Source organism: Cyprinodon tularosa, unplaced genomic scaffold (genome assembly GCF_016077235.1).
Source record: "Cyprinodon tularosa strain WSP-4 unplaced genomic scaffold, ASM1607723v1 ctg185, whole genome shotgun sequence".
Classification (NCBI taxonomy): Eukaryota; Metazoa; Chordata; class Actinopteri; order Cyprinodontiformes; family Cyprinodontidae; genus Cyprinodon; species Cyprinodon tularosa.
The window spans coordinates 49,601-76,246 of record NW_024038643.1 but is presented as its reverse complement, the minus strand read 5'-3'; the positions used below and the strand labels follow the sequence as shown (position 1 = coordinate 76,246).

Genomic DNA, 26,646 nt, shown 5'->3' with positions numbered 1-26,646 from the left:
CACACCAAAATCCATTTGGAAGTGAACCAAGACCACCTCAAAAAGTGGCCTCACATATATCCAAGTCAGACAAATCTGTAAGGACACTTGAACGACTGTGTGTCAGTAGTTCAGATGATAAGTGCTATCACAGTAGTGCTGGCAGTAAGAAGGAAGGTAGGCAGAGGAAGCTTCCTATTTATAGTTCATTTAGCATAGGAAACTACCAACATTCCCGTCCAATGCTTAGGAGTTATAACATCTCCAAGAATCCTTTGCGAGACATAACTTATAAGCACAGCCCACCTCGCAGAGCTGAACTAAAATAACGTAATTTCTTTGCAAGTTCTTTGCATGCTAGATTTGTCCATTTTTTGTTGTTCCTTTTTGGAAGGCTGTGGTACTGTTATTGAATTACATCATCCATATGTTAAGGCTGAGAGATGCACAGATTCAGCACAGCAGTCTGAAATGTTATTTTTGTTATCAAATAAAAGGTGAAGGAAGAGGCGCTAGGAACACGAAGTAGGAGCTACAATTTGCACATTTCAGAACCAACACTGGTCTGGTTGTTTGGTCCTGACCAAAGGGGAAATCAACTATGGTTCAGTTAACATGGACTACTTGTGGCTGGTGAAGAAAAGAAGCCAATGTCTAAAGAAAATGTTTGAACAATCTAAAGATGACCTGAAGAGAAACACATGTGAACAAAGTTGTTGGTAGCCTTCATTTGATAAAAGAAAAACCCACAATTCTCACAAAAATAACTTGAATCTGACAAAAGTAATAAAGCTGGGCATACACTGTGCAATTTTTTTTTTTATCGTTGCACACACTTGCTGCTCACACTATACGACTAAACCCTGCGTTTAGTCGTACAGTGTGAGAAAAAAGATTTTTCCGACAGAGCTGCATTTCAGTCATTGCATCCCTGCCATGCTGCTGTGTTTACATCTGAGAGGAAGAATAAAAAGAAGAATCCTTGTTTGCGCATGCGCCCTGAGCAATTTGCCCATGATAGTCGCGATTGTCGCGATTTCTGATCTGGAGGTGGTTGGGAGAGGCTGATCGCCGCTCGTAACCCCCTATGCACTACACGACTAACAATGCACAATCAGGCTGACTGGAAAATCGCCCCGAAAATCGCACAGTGTACGCCGGGCTTAATACATTCAAATTCTATTAAATGAACAAATGAAAGTCAGACTTTGCTTTCCCACCATGCTTCAACAAAATTATTTTTTTTAACTTATGAATCAGTCCTGGACAAAAATTATGATACCCTTGACTTAATATTTTGCTGCAAATCCTTTTGAGGCAATCTCTGTAATCAAATGATTCCTATAACTGTTAATGAGACTTCTGCTCCTCGCAGCAGTTAGGGTAGGGACAGTAGGGACAGTGTTCTTTTCTTGATATGCTTCATTTTTCCATCAGTGAACACAGAGCTTCTGTACCTTGGCAAAAAGATGAATTTTTGTCTGATTTGTCTGTAGGACATTGTCCCTCAAACTTTGTGGCTTGCCAAAATATAGTTTGTCCAATTTCAATCTAGCTTTTTAAACGTTTTCACTAACACTGTCTTCCTTGGTCATCTACCATTAAGTCCACATAGGTTCAACATCAATGGATGATGTGATCTGACACTAATGCTCCTTGCTACCATTTATATCATCCATCTCTTACATTGGTCATCAATTTTCTCCTTAAAACATCTGCATCATTTCTGATTTATATGTGCAGCTGTAGTAATAAGAACATAAAGTTGTTTGGATATGGTATTATAGCCTTTATCTTTAACATACTGGTCTATAATTTTCTTTCTAACCTTTTCAGACAACTCTTTGCATTCTCTGGTCCCCAAACAGCACAGCGACTACCTGTAGCTCTATATATAGGCCCATTGACTGACTACAAGATTGTAGACAGCTGTGATGCTAATTACCGTATTTTCACGACCATAAGGCGCACCGTACTAAAAGGCGCAGTCTCAGTTATGTGTCCCATTTCTGTATTTAACACACACATAAGGCGCACCGGACTATAGGGCGCGTTTTTTATATACAGGTACATGTCCTCTACTACCTTTAAATACCTCTACTGCGTATTTAAAAATACAGCGGGGGCAAAACTGAGTATGACTGTGCTTTATTCATGTATTTATTAAAAAGTATTAATCAAACCTGGCAGCTGGCCGTGAGACAGACACATCGCAGATGACACAGCGCTGTGATCACTCCTAAATTAACTTAAAATCCTGAAACCTGCCGACGGAATATGTTCGCTTTTATGGGTGCCTGCAGTTTAAATTATTTCGATGAAAAACACCTGCCATCCACCGCGTGAACCCGGAGGCTGCCCAGCCTAGAGGCTGCTGATGAAAGGATTTCTCCTGTCGGCGCACCGCTGGTATGTGGGGGTCTGAGCGCCTCCAACAGAAATAGATAATCTGGATGAACTGACTGCAATTATTAAGTTTTCAGGTGGACTTTCTCACTTAAAAACATATTAAAACTACTTTATTCCCACTGATCATGCAAATATAGCTGCAAGATTTAGATTATTTAGATGAAAAAACACCTGCCAGCCACCGCGGTGAAGAGGAGGAGACCCGCCCAGAGGCTGCTGTTGAATTAAGTTTTCAGGTAGAAAAATAGAGCGGGAGCAAAACTGAGTATGATTGTGCTTTATTCATGTATTTATTACAAAGTATTAATCAAACCCATCAAAGTCATCATCCTCTGTTTCTGAATAAAACAGCTGCGCTAAATCAGACATGCCAATTTCCCCTTCTTCGCTGTCAGAGTCACTTTCCGTGCAGCGCAGCTCCTCAGAAATAATGCCGGCTTTTGCAAAAGCTTGAACAACAGAGCCAGCAGACACGTTAGTCCAAGCATCTACAATCCATCCGCAAACGGTGGCGTAACTTGCCCGGCGCTGCCTTCCACTTATCCTGAAACCGTGGTCTCTATCGGCCATCCATCGCTCCCACGCCGCTCGCAGCCTTACTTTGAACGGCCGCTTCACACCGATGTCGAGCAGTTGAAGCTCCTTTGTCAGACCCCCGGGATAACGGCGAGTACAGCGTCCATTTGATTCACCTTTTTTTTCACATCGGCTGTGAGATGGGCACGCAGCGATGGTGATGCGTGGAAAAAAATCACCTGGTCTCCTCACATAGGCTACACCTGCCTCAGCTACGCTTTCATCATCTCCGCATCCATCCAGCCTTTTCCATTTGCGTTAATATCATATGTCATCAGAGCGCTGTGTCTGTCCAGCCGTCAGCTCCCAGATCAGCTTCTCTGATTGGTTGATGCGGCGCGTCCAGCAGCAAAACTTAAATTTTTCCATCTCGAGCAGCAGCAGCGCGTTGGCAGATGCTTAAACGCTCCTGCTGCTCAAAACGCGCTGCAGGACCTTTTGCTGCACCTATACGCGCGTCAACCATTTACTTTGCATGTAAACTCGCTGCTTCTGCTGCACCTATACGCGCGTCAACCATTTACAGGTGCTGGTCATAAAATTAGAATATCATGAAAAAGTAGATTGATTTCAGTAATTCCATTTAAAAAGTGAAACTTGTATATTATATTCATACATTACATACAAACTCATATATTTCAGATGTTTATTTTGTTTAATTTTGATGATTACAAATGACAACAAATGAAAATCTCAAATTCATCATATCAGAAAATTAGAATATTGTGAAAAGGTTCAAAATTGATGGCCCCTGGTGCCACACTCTAATCAGCTAATTAACTCAAACCACCTGCAAAAGCCTTTAAATGGTCTTTCAGTCTAGTTCTATAGGCTACACAATCATGGGGAAGACTGCTGACTTGACAGTTGTCCAAAAGACGACCATCGACACCTTGCACAAGGAGGGCAAGACACAAAAGGTCATCGCTAAAGAGGCTGGCTGTTCACAGAGCTCAGTGTCCAAGCACATTAATAGAGAGGCGAAGGGAAGGAAAAGATGTGGTCGAAAAAAGTGTACAAGCAAGAGAGATAACCGCACCCTGGAGAGGATTGTGAAACAAAACCCATTCAAAAATGTGGGGGAGATTCACAAAGAGTGGACTGCAGCTGGAGTGAGTGCTTCAAGAACCACCACACACAGACGTATGAAAGACATGGGTTTCTGCTGTCGCATTCCTTGTGTCAAGCCACTCTTGAACCACAGACAGCGTCAGAAGCGTCTTGCCTGGGCTAAAGAGAAACAGGACTGGACTGCTGGTGAGTGGTCCAAAGTCATGTTCTCTGATGAAAGTAAATTTTGCATTTCCTTTCGAAATCAAGGTCCCAGAGTCTGGAGGAAAAGAAGAGAGGCACTTCATCCACGTTGCTTGAAGTCCAGTGTAAAGTTTCCACAGTCAGTGATGGTTTGGGGTGCCATGTCATCTGCTGGTGTTGGTCCATTGTGTTTTCTGAGGTCCAGGGTCAACGCAGCCACATACCAGGAAGTTTTAGAGCACTTCATGCTTCCTGCAGCTGACCAACTTTTTGGAGATGCAGATTTCATTTTCCAACAGGACTTGGCACCTGCACACAGTGCCAAAGCTACCAGTACCTGGTTGAAGGACCATGGTATCCCTGTTCTTAATTGGCCAGCAAACTCTCCTGACCTTAACCCCATAGAAAATCTATGGGGTATTGTGAAGAAGAAGATGCAATACACCAGACCCAACAATTCAGAAGAGCTAAAAGCCACTATTAGAGCAACCTGGGCTATCATAACACCTGAGCAGTGCCACAGACTGATCGACTCCATGCCACGCCGCATTGCTGCAGTAATACAGGCCAAAGGAGGCCCAACTAAATACTGAGTGCTGTACATGCTCATACTTTTCATGTTCATACTTTTCAGTTGGCCAACATTTCTATAAATCCTTTGTTTTTATTGGTCTTCAGTAATATTCTAATTTTCTGATATGATGAATTTGAGATTTTCATTTGTTGTCATTTGTAATCATCAAAATTAAACAAAATAAACATCTGAAATATATGAGTTTGTATGTAATGTATGAATATAATATACAAGTTTCACTTTTTAAATGGAATTACTGAAATCAATCTACTTTTACATGATAATCTAATTTTATGACCAGCACCTGTCCTTTGCATGTAAACTCGCTGCTTCTGCTGCACCTGCTGGGTCTGGTTCACACCGATGTCGAGCGGTTGAACAGCGAGCACAGCGTTAATTTGTTTCCCCATGTTTTTCACATCAGCTGTGAGATGGGCACGCATGGAGTTACATAATAACAGCGATGGTGATGAGTGGAAAAAAAACACCTGGTCTCCTTACATTCAGCCACTCTTTCATCATCTCCTCAATGAGGTGGTCTCAAAAGTCGCAGTTACAACACACATAGGGCGCATCGCACCATAGGGCGCACTGCACATTTTGAGGGGAAAAAAAGACGTTTAAGTGCGCCTTATAGTCGTGAAAATACGGTAGTAGACACCTTAATTTATCATGCTCTTTCAGTTACATTATTTTCTGTCTTTTCTAGAGGTACCATCATTTTTGTCCAGGTCAGTTTCTTTTTTAAGTAATTCTGTTGAAGCATGGATAAAACCACTGTCTGACTTTAATTTGTTCATTTATCTATTATAACTTTTGTTGGATATAAGTTATTTCTTGACCACTGTTGTTTTTTTTCTTTTGTTGAATAATGGGTACCTAAGGTTTTATTTAATAGTATATGAATAAATATAACTTCAAGACATTTTAAAAAAATCGTTGGATTTAAATGATCAAAACAGCAGGCATAAGTCAAAACTATAAAATGCTTGCATGGCTATCTGTGTCTAGTAAATATAATCATGACTTTGAATCCATTTAATTTAATACATAATCAATTAATATACCTACTGTAAATCCAATCTGATTACTTTTCAAACTACCATATCAGGATTGGATCAGATTTAATTAGTGAAAAACACTCAGTCGTAACTTAGAGCAAGAAAACAAACTGCACCGTAGGATCTTTGACTGCAGTCAAAGAGGACAGAAACAAAGTGACAGACTGCAGTTTTACAGTTGAGAAGGCAGGTTAGCCGCACTTAAAGAGCAGAGGGAAGCCCTGAAAGCCAACAGGAACAACAATGCAGATGAAGCAGTGAAGCACAGAGACACAGAGAGCAACACAGACTCTCGCTTTTATTCCCAATGGAAAAGCACAGCAAAGCAGCAAAGCTTTTACTGCATTGCAACAAATACAAAAAGGGAAAAAGTCCCTCTATAAAGTACAACATTTAAACACAGAAGCAAATGGAGAAAATGGGGGGGTCACAAAAACATGAACCAGCCAGAAGTAATAGAGAACAACCAACACCAGGTTCAGATACACAGAGGAGTTTTGCAGAGGTTCTAAGCACAGTTTAAGCTAAAGACACCGGGATTTTTAAGCAGGCACCTCTGCTGACACATATAGTGTATGGGCGGGTAAAGGACAGTTATGGTACCTGCGAGGCCCCTGTGGATGGGCGCGTCCCGCGTCCTGTTCCATTTCCTGTTCCTGCCTGCGTTTGATTGGGCCCCCAGTGCTCCTCATGCACGCCGCTACAGCCAATCCACTATGAGCGTTAGCCTCATGCAGGGGTCTTAGCACAGCTGAGGATGTTAACAACAGGGCAGGAGATAAAAAGGAGAAAAGACAGAGATAAAATGACAGAGTGGCTGTGAAAATGTTAAAAAGTGAAAGAAGGACAGTAAAAGTTTAGGATGAGAAAAACAATCGAAACAAACTGAGACAGAGAAAAAAGGAAAGTTTGTCTTTTGGAGTGCTGGGGGCCTACACACGCTGCACTCCCATACTGGGAACCCATCTGGGCATATTTTGAATAAAAATAAAAGCAGTCCTGCCATGAAAGTGTTTAGCAACCAGACCCACCACACTGTTTGCCTCCATATCTACGACGGGAAATCAGAACCAGAACCCAGAAATTGTGATGCCAAACTAAGTCGCATTTCAGTGATATCTATGCTTTGGATAAGTATGAAATAAAAATTAGAGTCCTAAAAACCTTAAGAGGCATAAATGTTGCGTTACCCTGATTTGTTTTATATTACTGTGAAAAACATATATATTTTAGCAATGAAAATTAGAGTTCTCCAGATCTAATGTTAACCTTATCACTAAAATGCACGATAGAGCCCAGAATAAAGGTGCCTACAGGTCGGTTTTGACTTCACACGTCTGCCCAAGCATAATTTTTACTTCAGCTGGCAAATTAAAGGGGGAAATGAAAGTAAAGAAAATGAAAGCTGAGACTTGAAGTGACAAACATCAGACAGAATGGAAAAGCAAAACAAAAATGTTACCATTACCTTCTACCACTCAAGAAGCCACTCTTTGTCTTTAAACTATTTGCATTAAATATCAATGTAAAGAAGAAACAAGGATTTAAAGTGCATTAGTCAGCATTTTATTAATGTAGGTCTTATAAAATTTTTGTTGTTACTTAGTTGATACAGTAGTGCTAGAGGTTAAAATTCACATATATCCAAAGAGCCTGAATACATCATTTGAGAGATTGGATATTAAAACATACCGACTGGTTGACCTGGACCGTAATTACATTAAATCTATTCATTAAATTTAATTAAATCTGTTGCTCCGCAAAGCTCCATTGTTGGGCCACTCCTATTTCCTACCACCCATATACCAGATATAGGGAATATCACTCTGGTCCTTAACTCCCTTCCCTGGCTCAAGGGACAGGGATTTAAGGACTAATATATCATAGCTTTAACAAACCAGTCCTGGTTTGTTAAAGCATAGATTTTCTAATCTTGTTAAAATATAAAAGTCAGCTAATAAACAGATAGAAATGCACCTCAAAGCTGCCTATCATTTAGATGCCTAACGTCATCAGGGACTTTTTCAGCCAATATTCACAGAAGCATGAAATACAAGAGAGGCAACATTATTCTCCTCCGCTTTAGCACAAATACCTCAAGGATATAAAACATGCAGAAGACCGTTTTTCCATTTAAAAAAATATCACTTTGCTGCAGGTATTTGAAATCCTGAAAAAAAACCTAGTGTCACATCACTGACATTGGATATAGTTAGCAAACGTATTATTATTTGGACACACAGTGATAAAACCAAGCTTAATTATTAAGGATTCATAATACAGCAAGTACAAACAGGTACATAGTTAGACGGCACCTATTTGAAACTACTTCGTAAATCAAGCTTTACAAACAAACATGAAATGCCTTAATGATGGTATATATTGTACAGTATAAAAAAAACCTAATTTAAAAATATTAAACAACAAACTTTATTTATTCATACTTTCTCATTTGGAGGGAAAATTTACATTTAAACCCTAGACCAATTCAAAGTCAATTAAAACTGAAACTTCAGTTTGGATATGACTGGTTTACTGGTCGGTGTCTTCCTATCCACATTTCTGTGGAGTTTTAATATCCCTGCTTCTAAAGGTGCAATAATAAAGGGTTAACTGTTGCTCTGCCATCCCATAATGTTTGATACTGAAGTCTGGCTCAGTCATCAATAAGAACATATTTAAACCCAAATTCTGTTACATAATTACACTGAAAGGAATGCCATCCAATTGTTCACAACTTGTCCTTTCCATTCCTCATAGCGGTCTGTACTATAGTGTGTTTGTGTGTGTGTGTGTGTGTGTGTGTGTGTGTGTGTGTGTGTACAGAGAACTAGGTGCATTTCACAAAGAAAGGATAACATACAGTAGTCTTGATGGAAAGTAGACCTACCTAGTTCTGGCATAACCTAAATTTGTGATTTCAGAAGAGATTAGTTCAGTTAGGTAACGTAACTCTGAATCAAGTTAACCCTGATAGTTAGGAAGACTTTATCAATGGAAGCGAGACGCAATTCATCAAGGCAACTGGAGTAAATAAGAAACCTAGAAAGGCATATTTCCTGCCATTGAAATTAGAAATCCTAATAAGGCCATATACAGAACATTTACCTATTTTAAAATATTGCAAAAATGTTGCTGCTGTAAGGCTGCAAGAATTAGCATAGCTGAGACAAACTCAGTTTGCGTGTGTGCATTTAATATGTCTAGGTGCAACCAGACAGGCACAAATAGGATGTGACAAAAAAATTATCATAGAACTCAAGACCTCAACTAAGCAATGTTGATTTGTGAAGAATTCTTAAAACAGAAACTACCAACTGAATTACACAGCATTCACAGGCTATTGAATATCAGCAGTTTGATATTGGATATCAGAGCATAAGGGTTCAAGCATAAGGGAATCCATATGTGCCCTTGGCACCTGGACACTCTAGGCCGTAGTTCAATCATCCACTTTGTTGTTGTTTCATCTGACCCGCAGCTTGGACACCCAGGTGGAGAGAGGGGCGGAGCTCTCCTCCGACCACTACCTGGTGGTGAGTTGGCTCCGGTGGTGGGGGAGGACGCCAGTTAGACCTAGTAGGCCAAAACATATTGTGAGGGTTTTCTGGGAACGTCTGGCAAAGTCCCCTGTGAGAAATAGCTTTAACTCCCAGACATTGAGTCTGAGTGGACCTTGTTCTGTGCCTCTATTGTTGAGGCGGCTAGTCGGAGCTGTGGCCGCAAGGTTGTCGGTGCATGTCGCGGCGGCAACCCTCAAACACGCTGGTGGGCACCGACGGTGAGGGAAGCTGTCAAGCTGAACAAGGAGTCCTATCGATTTTATTGATTGTGGGAATCCAGAAGCAGCTGATATGTACCATCAGTCAAAACGGCAGGTGGCTCGGCTGGTTGCTGAGGCAACAACTCGGGTGTGGGAAGAGTTTGGAGAGGTCATGGAGAAAGACTTGCCTACGGCTTCAAAGCGATTCTGGTCCATAATCCGGCATCTTAGGAGGGGGAAGCAGTGCAGTACCAACACTATTTAGAGTGGGGGTGGTGTGCTGCTGACCTCGACTCAGGACGTTGTATATATCGGTGGGCGGAGCACTTCTAAGACCTCCTTAATCCCACCAACATGTCTTCTATTGAGGAAGCAGAGCCTGGGGGCTCCAGGTTGGGATATCTCATCTCTGGTGCTGAAGTCACTAGGGTGGTTAAAATGCTCCTCGGTGGTAAGGCCCCAGGGGTAGGTGAGATTTGCCCTGAGTACCTTAAGACTCTGGATGTTGTGGGGCTGTGCTGGTTAACGTGGCTCTGCAATATTGTGTGGACATCAGGGGCAGTTCCCCTGGATTGACTGATTGGGGTGTTCCAACTACAGAGGAATCACACTCTTAAGCCTCCCTGGTAAGGTCTATTCCAGGCTTCTGAAGAGCAGGGTCCATCGGGTGATCGAATCTCGGTATTCAGGAGGAGCAGTATGGTTTTAATCTTGGCCGTGGAACACTGGATCAGCTCTACACCCTCAGCCTGATCCTCAAGGGTTCAAGAGAGTTTGCCCAACCAATCTACATGTGTTTTGTGGATCTGGAGAAGGCATTCGACGGTGTCCCTCAGGGGGTCCTGTGGGGGGTACTCCGGGAGTATCGAGTACCGGACCCCTTAATGATGGCTTTTAGGTCTCTGTATGACCGGTGTCAGAGCTTGGTCCACATTGCCAGCAGTAAGTTGGACTCGTTTCCGGTGAGGGTTGGAATCCGCCAAGGTTGCCCTTTGTCAGCGATTCTGTTCATAACTTTTATGGACAGAATTTCTAGGCGCAGCCAAGGTGTTGAGGGGATCTGTTTTGGTGGCTTTAGGATTGCACCTCTGTTATTCGCAGATGATGTGGTTCTATTGGCTTCATCAGGGTGTGAACTACAGCTCTCACTGGAGCGGCTCCTGGCCGAATGTGAAGTGGCAGGGATGAGGATCAATGCCTCCAAATCCATCCATGGTCTTGAGCTGGAAAAGGGTAGAGTGCCTTATCCGGGTTGGGGAGGATGTACTGCCCTTAGTGGAAGAGTTTAACTATCTTGGGGTCTTGTTCACGAATTAGGGGAAGATGGTGCAGGAGATAGATAGGCGGATTGGTGCGGCATCTGATGTGAAGCGGGCACTGTACCAGTCTGTTGTGGTGAAGAAAGAGCTGAGCCAAAAAGCAAAGTTCTCGATTTACCGGTCGATCTACGTTCCAACTTTCATCTATGGACATGAGCTTTGGGTCATGACCGAAAGAACGAGATCCCGGATACAAGTGGCTGAAATGATTTTTCTCCGTAGTGTATCTGGGCTCTCCCTTAGAGCTAGGGTGAGGAGCTCAGTCATGCGGGTACGGATATCAGAGATCCAATCCAGTTTACTTTACATGGACCTATAATTTCTTTCTTTTTGCTGCTTATTTTTTTATTAATAATATACACTCACCGGCCACTTTATTAGGCACCCCATGCTAGTAACGGGTTGGACCCCTTTTTGCCTTCAGAACTGCCTCAATTCTTTGTGGCATAGATCCAACAAGGTGCTGGAAGCATTCCTCAGGGAGTTTGGTCCATATTGACATGATGGCATCACACACTTGCCGCAGATTTGTCGGCTGCACATCCATGATGCGAATCTCCCGTTCCACCACATCCCAAAGATGCTCTATTGGATTGAGATCTGGTGACTGTGGAGGCCATTTGAGTACAGTGAACTCATTGTCATGTTCAAGAAACCAGTCTGAGATGATTCAAGCTTTATGACATGGCGCATTATCCTGCTGAAAGTAGCCAACAGAAGTTGGGTACATTGTGGTCATAAAGGGACGGACATGGTCAGCAACAATACTCAGGTAGGCGGTGGCGTTGCAACGATGCTCAATTGGTACCAAGGGGCCCAAAGAGTGCCAAGAAAATATTCCCCACACCATGACACCACCACCACCAGCCTGAACCATTGATACAAGGCAGGATGGATGCTTTCATGTTGTAGACGCCAAATTCTGACCCTACCATCCAAATGTCACAGCAGAAATCGAGACTCATCAGACCAAGCAACGTTTTTCCAATCTTCTATTGTCCAATTTCGATGAGCTTGTGCAAATTGTAGCCTCAGTTTCCTGTTCTTAGCTGAAAGGAGTGGCACCCGGTGTGGTCTTCTGCTGCTGTAGCCCATCTGCCTCAAAGTTCCACGTACTGTGCGTTCAGAGATGCTCTTCTGCCCACCTTGGTTGTAACGGGTGGTTATTTGAGTCACTGTTGCCCTTCTATCAGCTCGAACCAGTCTGGCCATTCTCCTCTGACCTCTGGCATCAACAAGGCATTTCCGCCCACAGAACTGCCGCTCACTGGATGTTTTTTCTTTTTCGGACCATTCTCTGTAAACCCTAGAGATGGTTGTGTGTGAAAATCCCAGTAGATCAGCAGTTTCTGAAATACTCAGAACAGCCCTTCTGGCACCAACAATCATGCCACGTTCAAAGTCACTCAAATCACCTTTCTTCCCCATACTGGTGCTCGGTTTGAACTGTAGGAGATTGTCTTGACCATGTCTACATGCCTAAATGCACTGAGTTGCCGCCATGTGATTGGCTGCTTAGAAATTAAGTGTTAACGAGCAGTTGGGCAGGTGTACCTAATAAAGTGGCCGGTGAGTGTAAAGTACATTTAAATCTGTATTACTTTGCTAGCTTTTTTAAATAATGTGATATCAAGCCTAAAGCCTTCACAACTGAAAACAGATTTTAAAAAGTCTTCTTCAAACGACAAACTGTGTTATAATGGGAAGTTGAAATGGGAATTCAGAGCTAGGAACGATGAATCTGCAGCCGATCAAGCTAAAAATCATCCAATTATCCAATCCAATCTAACTTTATTTATAAAGTACTTTAAAATTTCTTAACAAAGTGCTGTACAATGCTGTACAATGAAACAATATAAAACCATTACACAGACTCAGAGGACATAAATAAAAAAAATTTAAAATTATTAAACCATAAAAGATATGAATTACAAATAAGAGTATAAAATCTATAATAAATGAATAGTGAAATATAAAAATAAAAATAATTTAAAATAATTGATCACAGGTTAAAATCCACATCTCACAGTTTTGAATCCAAGCCAAAGAAATTTGTTTTTATGAGCGATATAAAATCAGACAGAGAGGTACACTTTAATTCACATTGGAAGGTCGTTCAACATTTTTGGAGCTGCCACAGAGAAATCATGATCCCCCTGAGCTTCCATTTTGTTTTAGGCACCTCAAGAAACAGCTGATGGGGGCTGACCTGAGTATTAAATTATAGTCAATGGATTTTAGTTTTTTTCTACACCTCTAGTATTTTTTAGCGACTTATATTGCCATACTTACTGTCCACCCTTATGTACTTACAGAGCACAGAGGTATGATGTATCAGCAGTACACAGCTGCCAGGTAGCCACTGAGAAAATTATAGGATACATATGGGAGGACCTACATGACACCTATGATTTATTAGTTTTCAAGGAGGTATTAAGACAATAAGTGCTTTAGTTAAAGTGGGTTAAGCTCTTAGTAAATAGTTAAAGTTACTAGTAAATGTTGGCATTTACTATGTATACAGCTTGCTTTTGCTGCTGCGAACAAAATTCTTACATACAATAAAAAATATTTTATGTAAAGCTTACATTTTTTTTGTTTAAGAATTTAGTGAATCTTCATGAAACTCTTTAAGTTGTATCATTTGAGCAGATGGATTTAAATGGATTTGCGACAAGGTACAGTAAATAAAGGGTTGTCAATGACAATGTAGTAATCAGTTTAAAGACATTCCCCCTCATATAGACCTTTAAACAGCCTGCATACAGTAAGTACTGGGGGAAAAAAAGAGAAGAAATACCATATGAGATGATACCTGTTCATAGTGCACAGTACCATCAGTACCCCATAAGTTCTCCTTAGTACTACTTGATGTGTATAAAATGTTGAGCCATGCTCCTATCCTTTTTTCCTCCATACCCTGGTGTTGCAGCTGGTCCAGATCCATGAACTTGCTGGGTCTGGGGTTGAATCCCATGGCTGCTTCCTGCTCAGCCTCCTTGCGTTTTTGCTGCTCCTGCTGGCGGGCTCTCCTTGCAACCTCCTCCTGCAGCTCATCAAGCTCACTGCGGCCAGCGCCTGAAGACAGAATAAGATTGCAGAGTAGATTAATAATCAATCACACCAACAGAAGTTGCAGAAGCTGTATGTAACTGTATGAAGGGGGGGACAGACCTGTGGCACAGCCGCCTACCCAGCAGGGGTGTGGCAGCTCCTGTGTGATAGCACCACTGCTTTTCGACTTGGGCACCGATCGCCATGACGGTCCTGACATCAGCACCCGTTTTTGTTGCCCCACCTCCCTGCAGAGAGGCATAAAGAGTGAAGACAGCAAGAAAGGCAGAGGAAAATGGGCAAATGCTGATAAATGAGACAACCCACACATTCTAATGTGTTCAGGGCTTCATTTAATTTTTTTTATGGAGCACTTCTTTTTGGCCGATTTGTTCTTGTTAATGTCACATTTATGTTTCGTGCCGATAAATTGGAAAATGAGAGGAAAAAAGGAAGAGAAACCTCAAGAGGAAAACATGATGGACAATGGACACTAAGAGCCAGAGACAGTAATTGATATGTGTGCTTGTCCTACCTGTCAGGGCTGCTGCTGTTCCTCTCACTGCTTTCGTAGCCACTCTCCATTCTCTGGATCAGACGTGGCTGGTGCTCCACCCCTCTCAGAGGTGGAGGAACAGGAGGACCCATAGTCCGCCCTGCACTGGAAAACCTGGGCTGACCAACCAGCCCAAACCCGGCCTCCCTGGTCTCCCTTCCCTCTGCGTTTTCCAGTCCTGATTGTGGTCCCACAAAGGGGAGGGGCTGCTGGGGCTCAGGAAGAAGAGAGGACCCTGGTGCAGTGCTGTAGCCCAGAGAGGAGTCTCTTTGTCGGGTGAAGATACTGTCAATGTTCAGAGCCTCCCTCCTGGGCCTCCAGGTTGGCCGATAACGGCTTCCAGAAGAACTAATACAAACAAAAAAGTAGGTTAGTTTTAAAAGCATCTGCTAACTCTGGACAGATGGGCAATTGGATAACTGAATGAGACTTAAATCAAATTCCAAACTCTTCCAGTCTGTGTGGTAACTCTGCGATTAAGTTTTTACATTTAGCTTTAATTAGCACTTATGCAAAACTTTTTTTTTTATTGCTATGGTTTCAAGAAACAAGAAATGATATAAACCTTGATGAGTATGAACACATATTTGAAGAGAGACTCAAAGTTCACATCTATATTCAGAAAGCAAATGGTAATTGAGGCGTGGGCAGTGAGGAAGAGGTAATTAAACTGTAGAGAACAGGCAGCAGAATGGCTTTAAGGTCGCAGCGTTTATTTTAGAAAAAGAGTCATAGTTTTAATCTTCTTCATGTAAATCACTGCAAATGACCATATTGCATAGATTTATGTTTGTTTTCCTTTATGTAATTCTAAAGCAATTTCATAACAATCAGCTGCAACAACATGGAGTTAATTATTTTATTAATCCTACGCTAAAAAACATCAACTTGAAGATGAAAACTTGATGAATCCCTCCTTTAATTTTCTATTGTCTTTACATTTCATTGGTAGAAGCCCATTACATGTTAAACTTAAAATAACAAAGAAATCCTTGCTGCCAAGAGTGAAATTTTGCATTAAATAACTGTTAGGACATTTAATATTTAACCAGATAAACTAATAAGTCAGTTTAATGAGAACATATAGAAAAGAATTTTAGATTATGGTAAAGAGCTGCTAAATAATATCTGGGATTTACATTAGCAGCCATTTAAAATGGCCCTTCCCAGTCAAAAGCCAGCTGAATGGGAGCAAAATCCCCTCCAACTTCCAACCACTGGCCTTCTCCTGGGCATGCACATTTTTTTACTCTGACTCCACCCTTTCATTGAATTACAGAGTCTGAGAAGATGACACTTCTCTTTAGATCTTAATTTCTACAAATCATGAATGAAAAAAGCATATTTTGGAAGTTTAAAAAAGATTTGTAGGGGACTAGCCAAGGACCAGCTAAGGGCCCATCAAAAAAGTGGGGAAATTTTGAATAGCTACTACTGTAATTCTACTACTTACCTTGAATTATCATGAAAAGCCATATTTATTAATGTCTTGTTGTTGTTGGGATTATCAGCATTTTGAAAAAAAAATAACATATTTAATCATCTCTGTAAAGTAAGGCTTTAGCTAAAGCACTGAAGTGTTTTCTAGTTAAAAGAAGACAGCAAATGTATATATTTGTCCATAGCTACAGAATTATAAGACAGTATTGCTTATAATTTTAGGAGCAGCAGGAAAAAAAATGCTTCTTTTCCGTTTGAAAAAAAAAAAAAAACCTGCTTGTTTTAAAAATGATGAAGCTGTAAAGATAAAACTCACACCAACCTAAGCTTAGAGCGCACAGTTCTGTAATTTTTTTTTTTATATCCCTAATATCAGTACGGTTTGTTACCTATAGCCTAGCTCTAAGGCGGAGGGCTTCAACAGGGGGTTCATGAACCCTAGGGGCCCATGGAGGTACTGCATGTGGGTCACAAAACTTTTTTTTATATTACTTTTGTTACATGACTCCATCTGTAATAGAGTGATTATAGGACCAGTTTGATATAAAACAATTTCATACAATATATATATATATATAATTATGGGGTCCCCGCTCCTGGAAAACGTTCTAAGGTGCATCAGTTTAGAGAATAAAGCTCTCTTTCTCTTCCCCCCTCTCCCAGAATGCAACACATTCCACACACCAATCCATTTTTAGCCCCAGTGGAGTCCTATGAAAATTGTTTGAGTTTTTTTTTTTTTTTTTTTAACTAATCGACAAATTTTTTTCATGCATAGTGTCTCTAAACAACTAATCAAAGGACATAGGTCAACATTTATCCCCTTCTTTGCCGCTGAATTCTTTATGTTTCTGCTGGTTTGGATATAGGCTGAAAATGAGGCCATTTAAAGGGTTTAAAGCTAAATTTAGTTGGAGATCTGTTGCTGGGATGCTGTGTGTATGAGTGGTGAGGGGTAGAATATCCAGCTGTCTTCCAACCATTGTGTGTCGTTGGCACTGTTACAGATTGGCCCCAAGCCTATCTGAGCCAAATAATGGAAAGATTAAAATCTGGCGATTTTTTTTTTAATGATATCTATTCCTTATTTCCGGGTTAAAAAAGATACAACACTAACAGTTTGTAAATATGTCCGACTACAAGAAGATTTCTTTTGGGAGCAGGATTGTAACAACTTATTTTAAAAATAGGGGATCCACTGATCAGGGGCGGATCTAGAAAAATATTTATGGGGTGGCGAGAGGGGGGCAGGAATTTTTTAGGGGTGGCAACATATGGCATTTGTTTACACTGAATTTAATCACAGTTATCACAGTTTGGTGAGAATAGTATGTACAGTCAGTGTTTCATGTGAAGCCGTTCATATTAGAAATACATCGTACAATGTGATCTCACCAAATAGGAGATAGAAGAATGATAACACTACTTCTAGAGGGACATTATCACAGGAAAGGTATTAAGGTAAGACACAGGTGCTGAGTCGCAGATGTGTGAGATTGACTGTCAGAGAGGCAGCTTTGCAGCATTTGCACAAGAAGAAACTATAGAAAGAAAAAGTTACCCATCAGAGATCTATGGACTGAGCTGTACTAAAGTGAGGATAACTACACAGTAGAAATAAATGGGTTAAGGCACCCAAACAAGGTACCGGACATCTATGTATTGTTTACTCTGAAAACACATTTATCCCATTTTTTTCCTCAGTAACTTGACATACAGCAGTTAAGGCAACATGAAAGGGACATTTCATGCATGTAAATATGCTATAGATAGAGCTGCTGTATCAACAAATCAACAAAAAGGCAGGTACTGTATGTTACATCAAAATCTCCACAAATCTGAAAAGAAGCAACATAAAAATAAATTTTGCTTCCAGTCTGAAAAAGTACAAAAAATGTTGTGAGTAGGTTCATACAGGTTATTTCTGGATAGTTTCATACTATATATACAAAAAAAGAAATAACAAAACTGCCTGATATTAAGCAGGATTTACACCAGTATCACATTTTTAACTTTACTTTTAACTCTTTTGGTTTTATTAAAAGGAAATATCAGATTTTCTCAGGTGCCAAAACAAAATGTAGCAGCTCTGTAAAGGCTAACCAGAGAGCATAACATAAAGTTGACATGACTATAACAGCTGAATGTAACAATTTCCATGTTGCTGAGCAAAACGCTTCACTAATGTATTTAGATCCAATGCCTTTGTGCGTTTTGATTTGAGTACAACTAAATTTGATAGTCTCTTTTCTGTCATAGGTGACCGCAAATATTTTTTTATGAGCCTGAGACGTCAGGCCTAACTAACATCATAGTTAGAGAAATAACGTTCTGCAACCTGATTTTTATCATCTCAAAATCAGCATTGCAGCTATGCTAGCAACATTGTGCTTTCATTATGATTTAATTTCTCAATAGATAGTTAATCAGTTTCACCTGTTTCATCCTGTGTCTCCTCTCCCCATGACCCCTGGCTCCCTCGCTTTGCCCCACTCTGTTTTCAAAACAAATCAGTCTCAGTCGCTCTCGCGTCATCTCGTGCTGCATTCACTGCAGTCCGACATTAGAAATTAGCGGTCTTAATTCTGATATTATCATTAATTTATAAGCCTCGCCAGCCTGGCAAGGCTGTCATTTAGGGTGGCAGTTGCCACCCTATGCCACCCCAATACAGGTGCTGGTCATAAAATTAGAATATCATGAAAAAGTAGATTGATTTCAGTAATTCCATTTAAAAAGTGAAACTTGTATATTATATTCATACAAACTCATATATTGCAGATGTTTATTTTGTTTAATTTTGATGATTACAAATGACAACAAATGAAAATCTCAAATTCATCATATCAGAAAATTAGAATATTGTGAAAAGGTTCAAAATTGATGGCCCCTGGTGCCACACTCTAATCAGCTAATTAACTCAAACCACCTGCAAAAGCCTTTAAATGGTCTTTCAGTCTAGTTCTATAGGCTACACAATCATGAGGAAGACTACTGACTTGACAGTTGTCCAAAAGACGACCATCGACACCTTGCACAAGGAGGGCAAGACACAAAAGGTCATCGCTAAAGAGGCTGGCTGTTCACAGAGCTCAGTGTCCAAGCACATTAATAGAGAGGCGAAGGGAAGGAAAAGATGTGGTCGAAAAAAGTGTACAAGCAAGAGAGATAACCGCACCCTGGAGAGGATTGTGAAACAAAACCCATTCAAAAATGTGGGGGAGATTCACAAAGAGTGGACTGCAGCTGGAGTGAGTGCTTCAAGAACCACCACACACAGACGTATGAAAGACATGGGTTTCTGCTGTCGCATTCCTTGTGTCAAGCCACTCTTGAACCACAGACAGCGTCAGAAGCGTCTTGCCTGGGCTAAAGAGAAACAGGACTGGACTGCTGGTGAGTGGTCCAAAGTCATGTTCTCTGATGAAAGTAAATTTTGCATTTCCTTTGGAAATCAAGGTCCCAGAGTCTGGAGGAAAAGAAGAGAGGCACTTCATCCACGTTGCTTGAAGTCCAGTGTAAAGTTTCCACAGTCAGTGATGGTTTGGGGTGCCATGTCATCTGCTTCCTGCAGCTGACCAACTTTTTGGAGATGCAGATTTCATTTTCCAACAGGACTTGGCACCTGCACACAGTGCCAAAGCTACCAGTACCTGGTTGAAGGACCATGGTATCCCTGTTCTTAATTGGCCAGCAAACTCTCCTGACCTTAACCCCATAGAAAATCTATGGGGTATTGTGAAGAAGAAGATGCAATACACCAGACCCAACAACTCAGAAGAGCTAAAAGCCACTATTAGAGCAACCTGGGCTATCATAACACCTGAGCAGTGCCACAGACTGATCGACTCCATGCCACGCCGCATTGCTGCAGTAATACAGGCCAAAGGAGGCCCAACTAAATACTGAGTGCTGTACATGCTCATACTTTTCATGTTCATACTTTTCAGTTGGCCAACATTTCTATAAATCCTTTGTTTTTATTGGTCTTCAGTAATATTCTAATTTTCTGATATGATGAATTTGAGATTTTCATTTGTTGTCATTTGTAATCATCAAAATTAAACAAAATAAACATCTGAAATATATGAGTTTGTATGTAATGTATGAATATAATATACAAGTTTCACTTTTTAAATGGAATTATTGAAATCAATCTACTTTTTCATGATATTCTAATTTTATGACCAGCACCTGTAGATCCGCCTATGCCACTGATCCACTTGTCTGAAGTTAGGATTATATACTGCAAAAATAGCTGAACTGTTTTTCTGGTTAATCAGAGTCAATAACTGATAGAGGAAAGAGAAGATCCTTCGGTGTAATATAATTTAAAAACTTAAATTGTATAATTGCACAAATTGTATTTTCTGCATTTCAGATTTTTTTTTGCACGGATGTATTCCACAACATACAACTCACATTTTTTGTGGAAAAAAGTGTTTAAATGATTTATCTTGGCCTCATTAAATAACACCAGAAATGTTGGCCGTTTTTACAGGGCTGTGTGGATTTATGAGCCATTTTACATCAGACGACAGATTTTAACAGCCGTTATCATGGTTACATGTTTTCAACAGAATTTCCACTATTTTTGATGTTTCTATGATTATTCAGGACTATCCAATACAAAACAAGACCTACAATGGTCCTTGGCCAGAAAAAAATATAACAGTGAAATTACTTTTATCATACAGGTGTATCATGTACCGTTAGGGTCACTTGCGCCTCTGACGTTAAAGCACAAAAACAATAAGGATGATCTGAATCAATGTCAAATATGATGTAAGGCTAACATTTCAGAACATTTAATCAGATCCCAAACTTTTAAAGGCTCAAAAAGTGAATTTAGCACCATGTTTGGAGTTCTGATTGCAGTACCTGGACTTGCTCTCACTGCTGGTGCTTTCATCCTCCCAGTGGGGACCCCCAGCCCCGCCCTCGCAGCCCCCGACTCCAGACGAAGACGAAGACGAGAGGGGTCGGGAGGACGAGGAGGAGGAGGTGAGGGGCCTGCGTGAAGACAGGAGGAAGACTGCCGTCTCCTTGTACTCCTGCAGGGGAGGAGAGGGGTGGCGGGTTGGAGGCTCCACTGCTGACTCTGAGCGTGGGAGAAACGGCAGGGAGAGGAGAAGCAAGTAAAACCAATAAGAGCTTTATTTATCCCACAGGGAGCAATTATGCAGGCGGCAGTGCAAATAAATGTGGGAATGTGCACCAATGAGCTAAACAACCTGAAGAATCTGCAGTGACGACAGAGAAAGGGATAATTAAAAAACTGGCCTTTGTTTGCACTAAACTAAATCCACAGCAAGAGTTGCTCCAAAGATAACTATCGCTAAAAAAAAAAAAAAAAAAAAGCGACAACTTATAAATGTTAGTTTAAATCACTTATCCAAAGAGCGCCTTCTTCAAATTGTCATGAACAGTTAGAAGCTAAAATGTTTGTTCCTCTTCCACAAAATATCCAGAAACCATCACATATTTTATTGGGTTTTATGGGCAGGCCCAACTGTGCACAACAGCTTAGACCAAAAATGTGAGATGGAGGAACAAAGAGAGAAGCAGAAACATCTGCAGGCTTTGGGAGAAAGCCTCCATCAGCTGTGCATCACAATGATTTATTGCTTAGCAGTTTTTTTAAGGAATCCTCTGTTAATCTTTCCCTTGGTATTCCATTTCTTTTCTGAAAAAAAAAAAAACTCCCCACAGCATGATGCTGCCACCACCATGTTTCACACTGGAGATTGTGTGTTTGGGCTTAGTTTATCGCAACTCATTTTGCATGAAGGTTTTATTTCTGTCAAATCTAAGCAACTCCCCTTATATATGTGCTCTGTCTTCCTTCAATGACTTATTTGAAAAACTTCTTAGCAACAACCTTAGCAGAGGTGCTCTGCAGCTCATCCAAAGTTAAAACAGGACTACTGGCTGCTTAAACTTGCCTGTTTACTAATGTTATCTCACAAACCTTGAAGGTCCTCATGGATCAGCTGTATTCGAACCCAGTTTGTCAAACACAGGTGAGCTCTATTTACAGATTAAGGTATTAAAGTAAAGGCTGTTATGCATCAGTTTTGTTTTAGAGTTTTTTTTCAAGATAATATTTACTTTTGTTGAAATATCATTTAAATGATAACATGATAATGTGGGGGGAAAAAATGGAAGGGCTCTTGGCTGTAAAGTGAGCTGGACGAGCCTATAAATAATCTAAATAACAACAAGTTATATAACAAAAAGAGTTTTTTTGCCCAAAAGTTTAATGGGAAGACAGATCACCTGCCTTATTCCATGTGGTTTTACCTCCAGTGTCAGCACTAAGTGGCGGTGTGTCGTGGCTACAGACCACCGTAGTCTGGGATTCACTGGAGAGCCGGCTGCCCGTGGACTGGTGCAAGGGTCGGCTGCGGGACGTGCGGTGGCTCGAGCTGTCCGTTGAAGAGTCGGTGCGAGTGTCGCTGGATATGGATGGCTCCCGACCTGAAAGATAAAAAAAGAGGTGACCCTTCTAAGGTAATCCTGCACGCTTGCAGTCTGTCACCAGTCAAAGGCCAGAAAAACAATCCCAGCCTCCAGCAGTAAAAAACAAGCAAAGGTCAGATTATAGCACTGAAGGTCACAGCATCATTGTTAAATCATCTCATGCAAGCAGATGATAAAGACAAAATAATCCCATCTGATGTGCAGCAGAGTGTTTATCTTTGCTGTACCTGAGTCCTCACTGTCGTAACCAGCTTTGCTGCTGCAGTGCTGGAGCTCCAGCTGCGGGTTGGAGCCAGTACAAGGGTTGGGGCTCTCCTGCAGTATCACCGGCGTCCCACGGGGGTCAGCGTAGAGCAGCAACAGGGGCTGGTAGTGGCCTTTAATACAGCGAGACACTACGTCCTTCCACTTTGGGCCGATCTGGAGATGCAGCAGGAGAGCAGATGCACCAAAGGACATAAAGACACACATTTGCGCAGAGACACATGATGGAAATTATTCTGTCAGCACTGAAGTAGAACTTGGTACATAAATAGCAAAGACTCTGTGTGACCTTCTACTTTCTGAGGTTTTTCCAAAAAGATCTATTATTCAAATTTGTCACACTCTGTCATTAGCTAAACCCTCTAATGTGATAAACACTGTGAAGTGTGACTGACAAAAGAGTCAAGGATGTTTCCACTTACACCGGTTTGCTGACACTAATCCTTACATTCCACACAAAATATGGTAACAGGTGCAATGCCTAGATAAAAAACAAAGCTAAGCCCTAAATAATGCTACAAAATAAAAGTCAAACTATTTATTTTCAAATCCTCAGTGCAGCAAAAGGACCTGAGCATGCAGCACTTAAAGTAAGACACAGCAGAGTTTCTGTCCTTCCTGCTCTCACCGGCACAGCTGAGGATGCAGCAGATGCCGTACAGTGCAGCCTCCTATCTCTGCAGCATGAGGACAACCCAAAAAAAAAAAAAAGGATAGAATAAAACTGCCTCACCTCTTTGACGTGGGCGTCGTCAAAGTACATCCACTTGCGTATCTTGGTCTGGAAGAAGAAGGTGGAGTAGTGCTTGCCGTAGTAGCACACCATGCCCACCAAGTAGAGCTCCGCCTGGCGAGCCCTTTCCTCTGTAACACGGTAAAACAACTATGGAGAGAGATAGAGGAGGAGGAGGGAGCAGACAGGAAGGGAGGGGGGCATCAGGGAAGAGATGTGCCGTAGGCAGAGGGAGTTGGGCGGGTGGGGGTACAAATGAGTTAATATGAAAACAAGCATATTTTATTCACCTACTAGATGGGCTGCATGTGGGAAGTTTCATGCAAACTGCAAAGAAACTGAACAAAATACAAGCTACCGCTTTTCTAAGGAGGAGGGCTGCAGCTAAAGTACAGCCTCTAAGGCTATACAACACCTTACAAACATATCAAAACCTCTTGAACTTTTTAATGTTTTGGTTCTGTTATTATTAAAAAGTTCAATGTAATCATACAGCATCTCTCATTGAGCTAGAGCAGCTCTAAGCATCAGATACAGCCTTTAAAGTGAATGGAAGTCCTGCACATTAATCTCTTACTCTCTATCCAATCTGAATGAGCTTGTTTTCCACAAAGATACAGTTTACCCTTGACTTCAGCATATAAATACTTCAGAATGGAGGTAAATGATTATAGAAAATTGGCAGTGACATATTGCTTCTATTGCGTTCTGTGAGATTTAACATCCTAGACTGTTTTATCAATGTTAATGAGGGGGCATTTACTGCAGTGAGACTCCATCCAACAGGCTAAACGTCTTATCTGCATGCAACATTATCAATGCACTCACGGATATTCTCACTGATCATATACTGCTCAGATCTTACGCAGAACTCTATGGTGCCTTTTGAATAAAAGGGGCTTTTCATTGTATGCATTTTTTTTTTTTTTGTTTTTTGTTTTTTTTAGCACTTTATGCCTGTTAAATTGTATTTTATGTTAACCACCACTGGTTGTACTGCAGGGGCATGCATGGTGGGGCTAACTGGCAGGATCGGGCTGGATTTAGAAAGTCTTACCAGACTCATTTTCAATGGAACACGCTCTACTCCAGGAGGCGTTTTAGGACTTAACAATAATAATTTTAAAGGAACATATCGACCGTAACAACCTGTCTTCTGATCGTCCTTTGACAATGAAAGCTGGTCGTTCTCATCTGCTCTGGTCTTCTTCAAAAACTGCTTTCTGAATCTTACTAAAATGCATATTTTCTACATACAGCTCAGATGTTTGGAGCCGAATAAAAGCGTAATTTTAAATAAAAATATGTAAATAAAGAAGAAAATTGAATAATCCATGCACAAGGACTATTGTGCATTTTCATTCTGCCTTTTGTGACTTTGCCAGAGGCATTTTTTTTACCTAAAGATTCAATTCAGGGAGGGTGGGATTTGTCTTGATTGAATTATGATTAAAAACAAAAAGAAAATGAACTGCTCTCTAGGTAAAAAAGTACAAAGAAAAGTCTGGCTACTCCTTTTAACAGTACTTTTACATAACCTTTATGCAGGGGCTGCAAGTTTCAATTTTACAGCTCGCTTTGTTTTTAAAGGAATAGTACACCCAAAACATGATTAGCCTTCATTTTCTACTCACCCCCATGCTGAAAAACACTCTGGAGTACTTTTTTGATATCTCAAATGCATCTGGAGCTCTGGGAGGCTTCTTGCCGTCTGCTGACATTCAAATAATGGAGGTCTATGGTGCCCGAGGCAGAAAGGTCCATAAAAGTCCACAAAAAACGTGTCAATATTCCTCCATACTGCTCATCCAATGTATTCCAAGTGTCCTGAGTAGGTAGCATCTAGAATTTACTCGAAACGAAGTCATTTAGAATGTTTTTAGAGCATAAACAGTAGTGTATAGGATTTCCTAAAAGCGAGTTCACGAGTCTACGGAGACCGCGGCAGACCAAACCAGATGAAAGTGCGCATTCAGCGTCTGCTCTGCCGATAATGCAAGCGTAGAAGAAGAAATGTGCTGTTTACCTGTGCAAAGAAAGAAACAACGAAAGAAAAATGTCTGAGGACTTCATTGTTGAGGAAGAGCATGAGTTCTTTGCCGAGCTGAATGCGCACTTTCATCTGGTTTGGTCTGCCGCGGTTTCCGTAGACTCGTGAACTCGCATGCGCGCGCGTTTAGGAAGTCCTATACACTACTGTTTATGCTCTAAAAACATTCTAAATGACTTCGTTTCGAGTAAATTATGGACGCTACCCACTCAGGACACTTGGAATACATTGGACAAGCAGTATGGAGGAATATTGACACATTTTTTGTGGACTTTTATGGACCTTTCCGCCTCGGGCACCATAGACCTCCATTATTTGAATGTTAGCAGACAGCAAGAAGCCTCCCAGACCTCCAAATGCATTTGAGATATCAAAAAAGTACTCCAGAGTGTTGTTCAGCATGGGGGTGAGTAGAAAATGAAGGCTAATCATGTTTTCGGTGTACTATTCCTTTAAGGGCACAAAATAATTTTCGTGGTGCAAACTGCTCCTTCTTTCTTGGCAAACTCAAAAGAAGAACATACAGTGGAGAACAGCAGCTTGTATATTAAGTTTTACCAGCTGCAGCCGGAATATCTTTTGGAATTTTTCTTTGCTAAATGACTCACAGTAATAATAGATCATCAAAATCCAATTTCTATAGCAGACTATTGGTTTCAGCAACAAAAACTGATCCAATATGAGGAATAAAAGAGCATAGAAGTGTTTTTGGGAAACAGGTGCAGAAGACAGAGAGTAGAAGCTGCAGCTCGAGGAAACGAGAGGCAGATGGATTCTCTTTTAACTGCTAAACACAAGAGGAAAAATTCAATAAGCCAGACTTTAGGTTTTTTTTCTTTTTATCTAACAGTTCATCGCACAACCGCAGGATGAAAACGGGGGAGAGAGGCGCGAGAAGAGACAGATGAAAGGGGGGGGGGGGCATATCTTGACTCACTGTAACACATACTCATGTTGACTAATCCATTATTCATAGATATCGCTTCAAAATGCTGCTGGAGAGGTTACAGCGGCATCATGATGCATCAACATTACTCAGTTATGACTAAGAGTGTCAGGGGTCAAACATGTGAGGTGAATAAGGCTGTCTGAGTGTCGAGTAAAAAGCACAAGTAAAGAGATGTGGGAAAA

The 26,646-nt window shown here is 41.0% G+C and overlaps 1 protein-coding gene across 1 annotated transcript in view; it reads right to left on the bottom strand.

Annotated features, from left to right (window-relative positions):
* LOC119781915 (inactive ubiquitin carboxyl-terminal hydrolase 54-like) overlaps positions 1–26,646 on the bottom strand; it is a gene marked incomplete at its 5' end in the record, with an annotated part of 77,228 nt that overhangs the window by 12,734 nt on the left and 37,848 nt on the right. The window contains 8 exons of the mRNA XM_038282558.1: positions 6,457–6,604; positions 13,855–14,013; positions 14,110–14,237; positions 14,525–14,893; positions 20,867–21,086; positions 22,289–22,465; positions 22,696–22,888; positions 23,466–23,615. Coding sequence (XP_038138486.1) covers positions 6,457–6,604; positions 13,855–14,013; positions 14,110–14,237; positions 14,525–14,893; positions 20,867–21,086; positions 22,289–22,465; positions 22,696–22,888; positions 23,466–23,615 — 1,544 coding nt within the window. The remainder of the gene's footprint in view (positions 1–6,456; positions 6,605–13,854; positions 14,014–14,109; positions 14,238–14,524; positions 14,894–20,866; positions 21,087–22,288; positions 22,466–22,695; positions 22,889–23,465; positions 23,616–26,646) is intronic.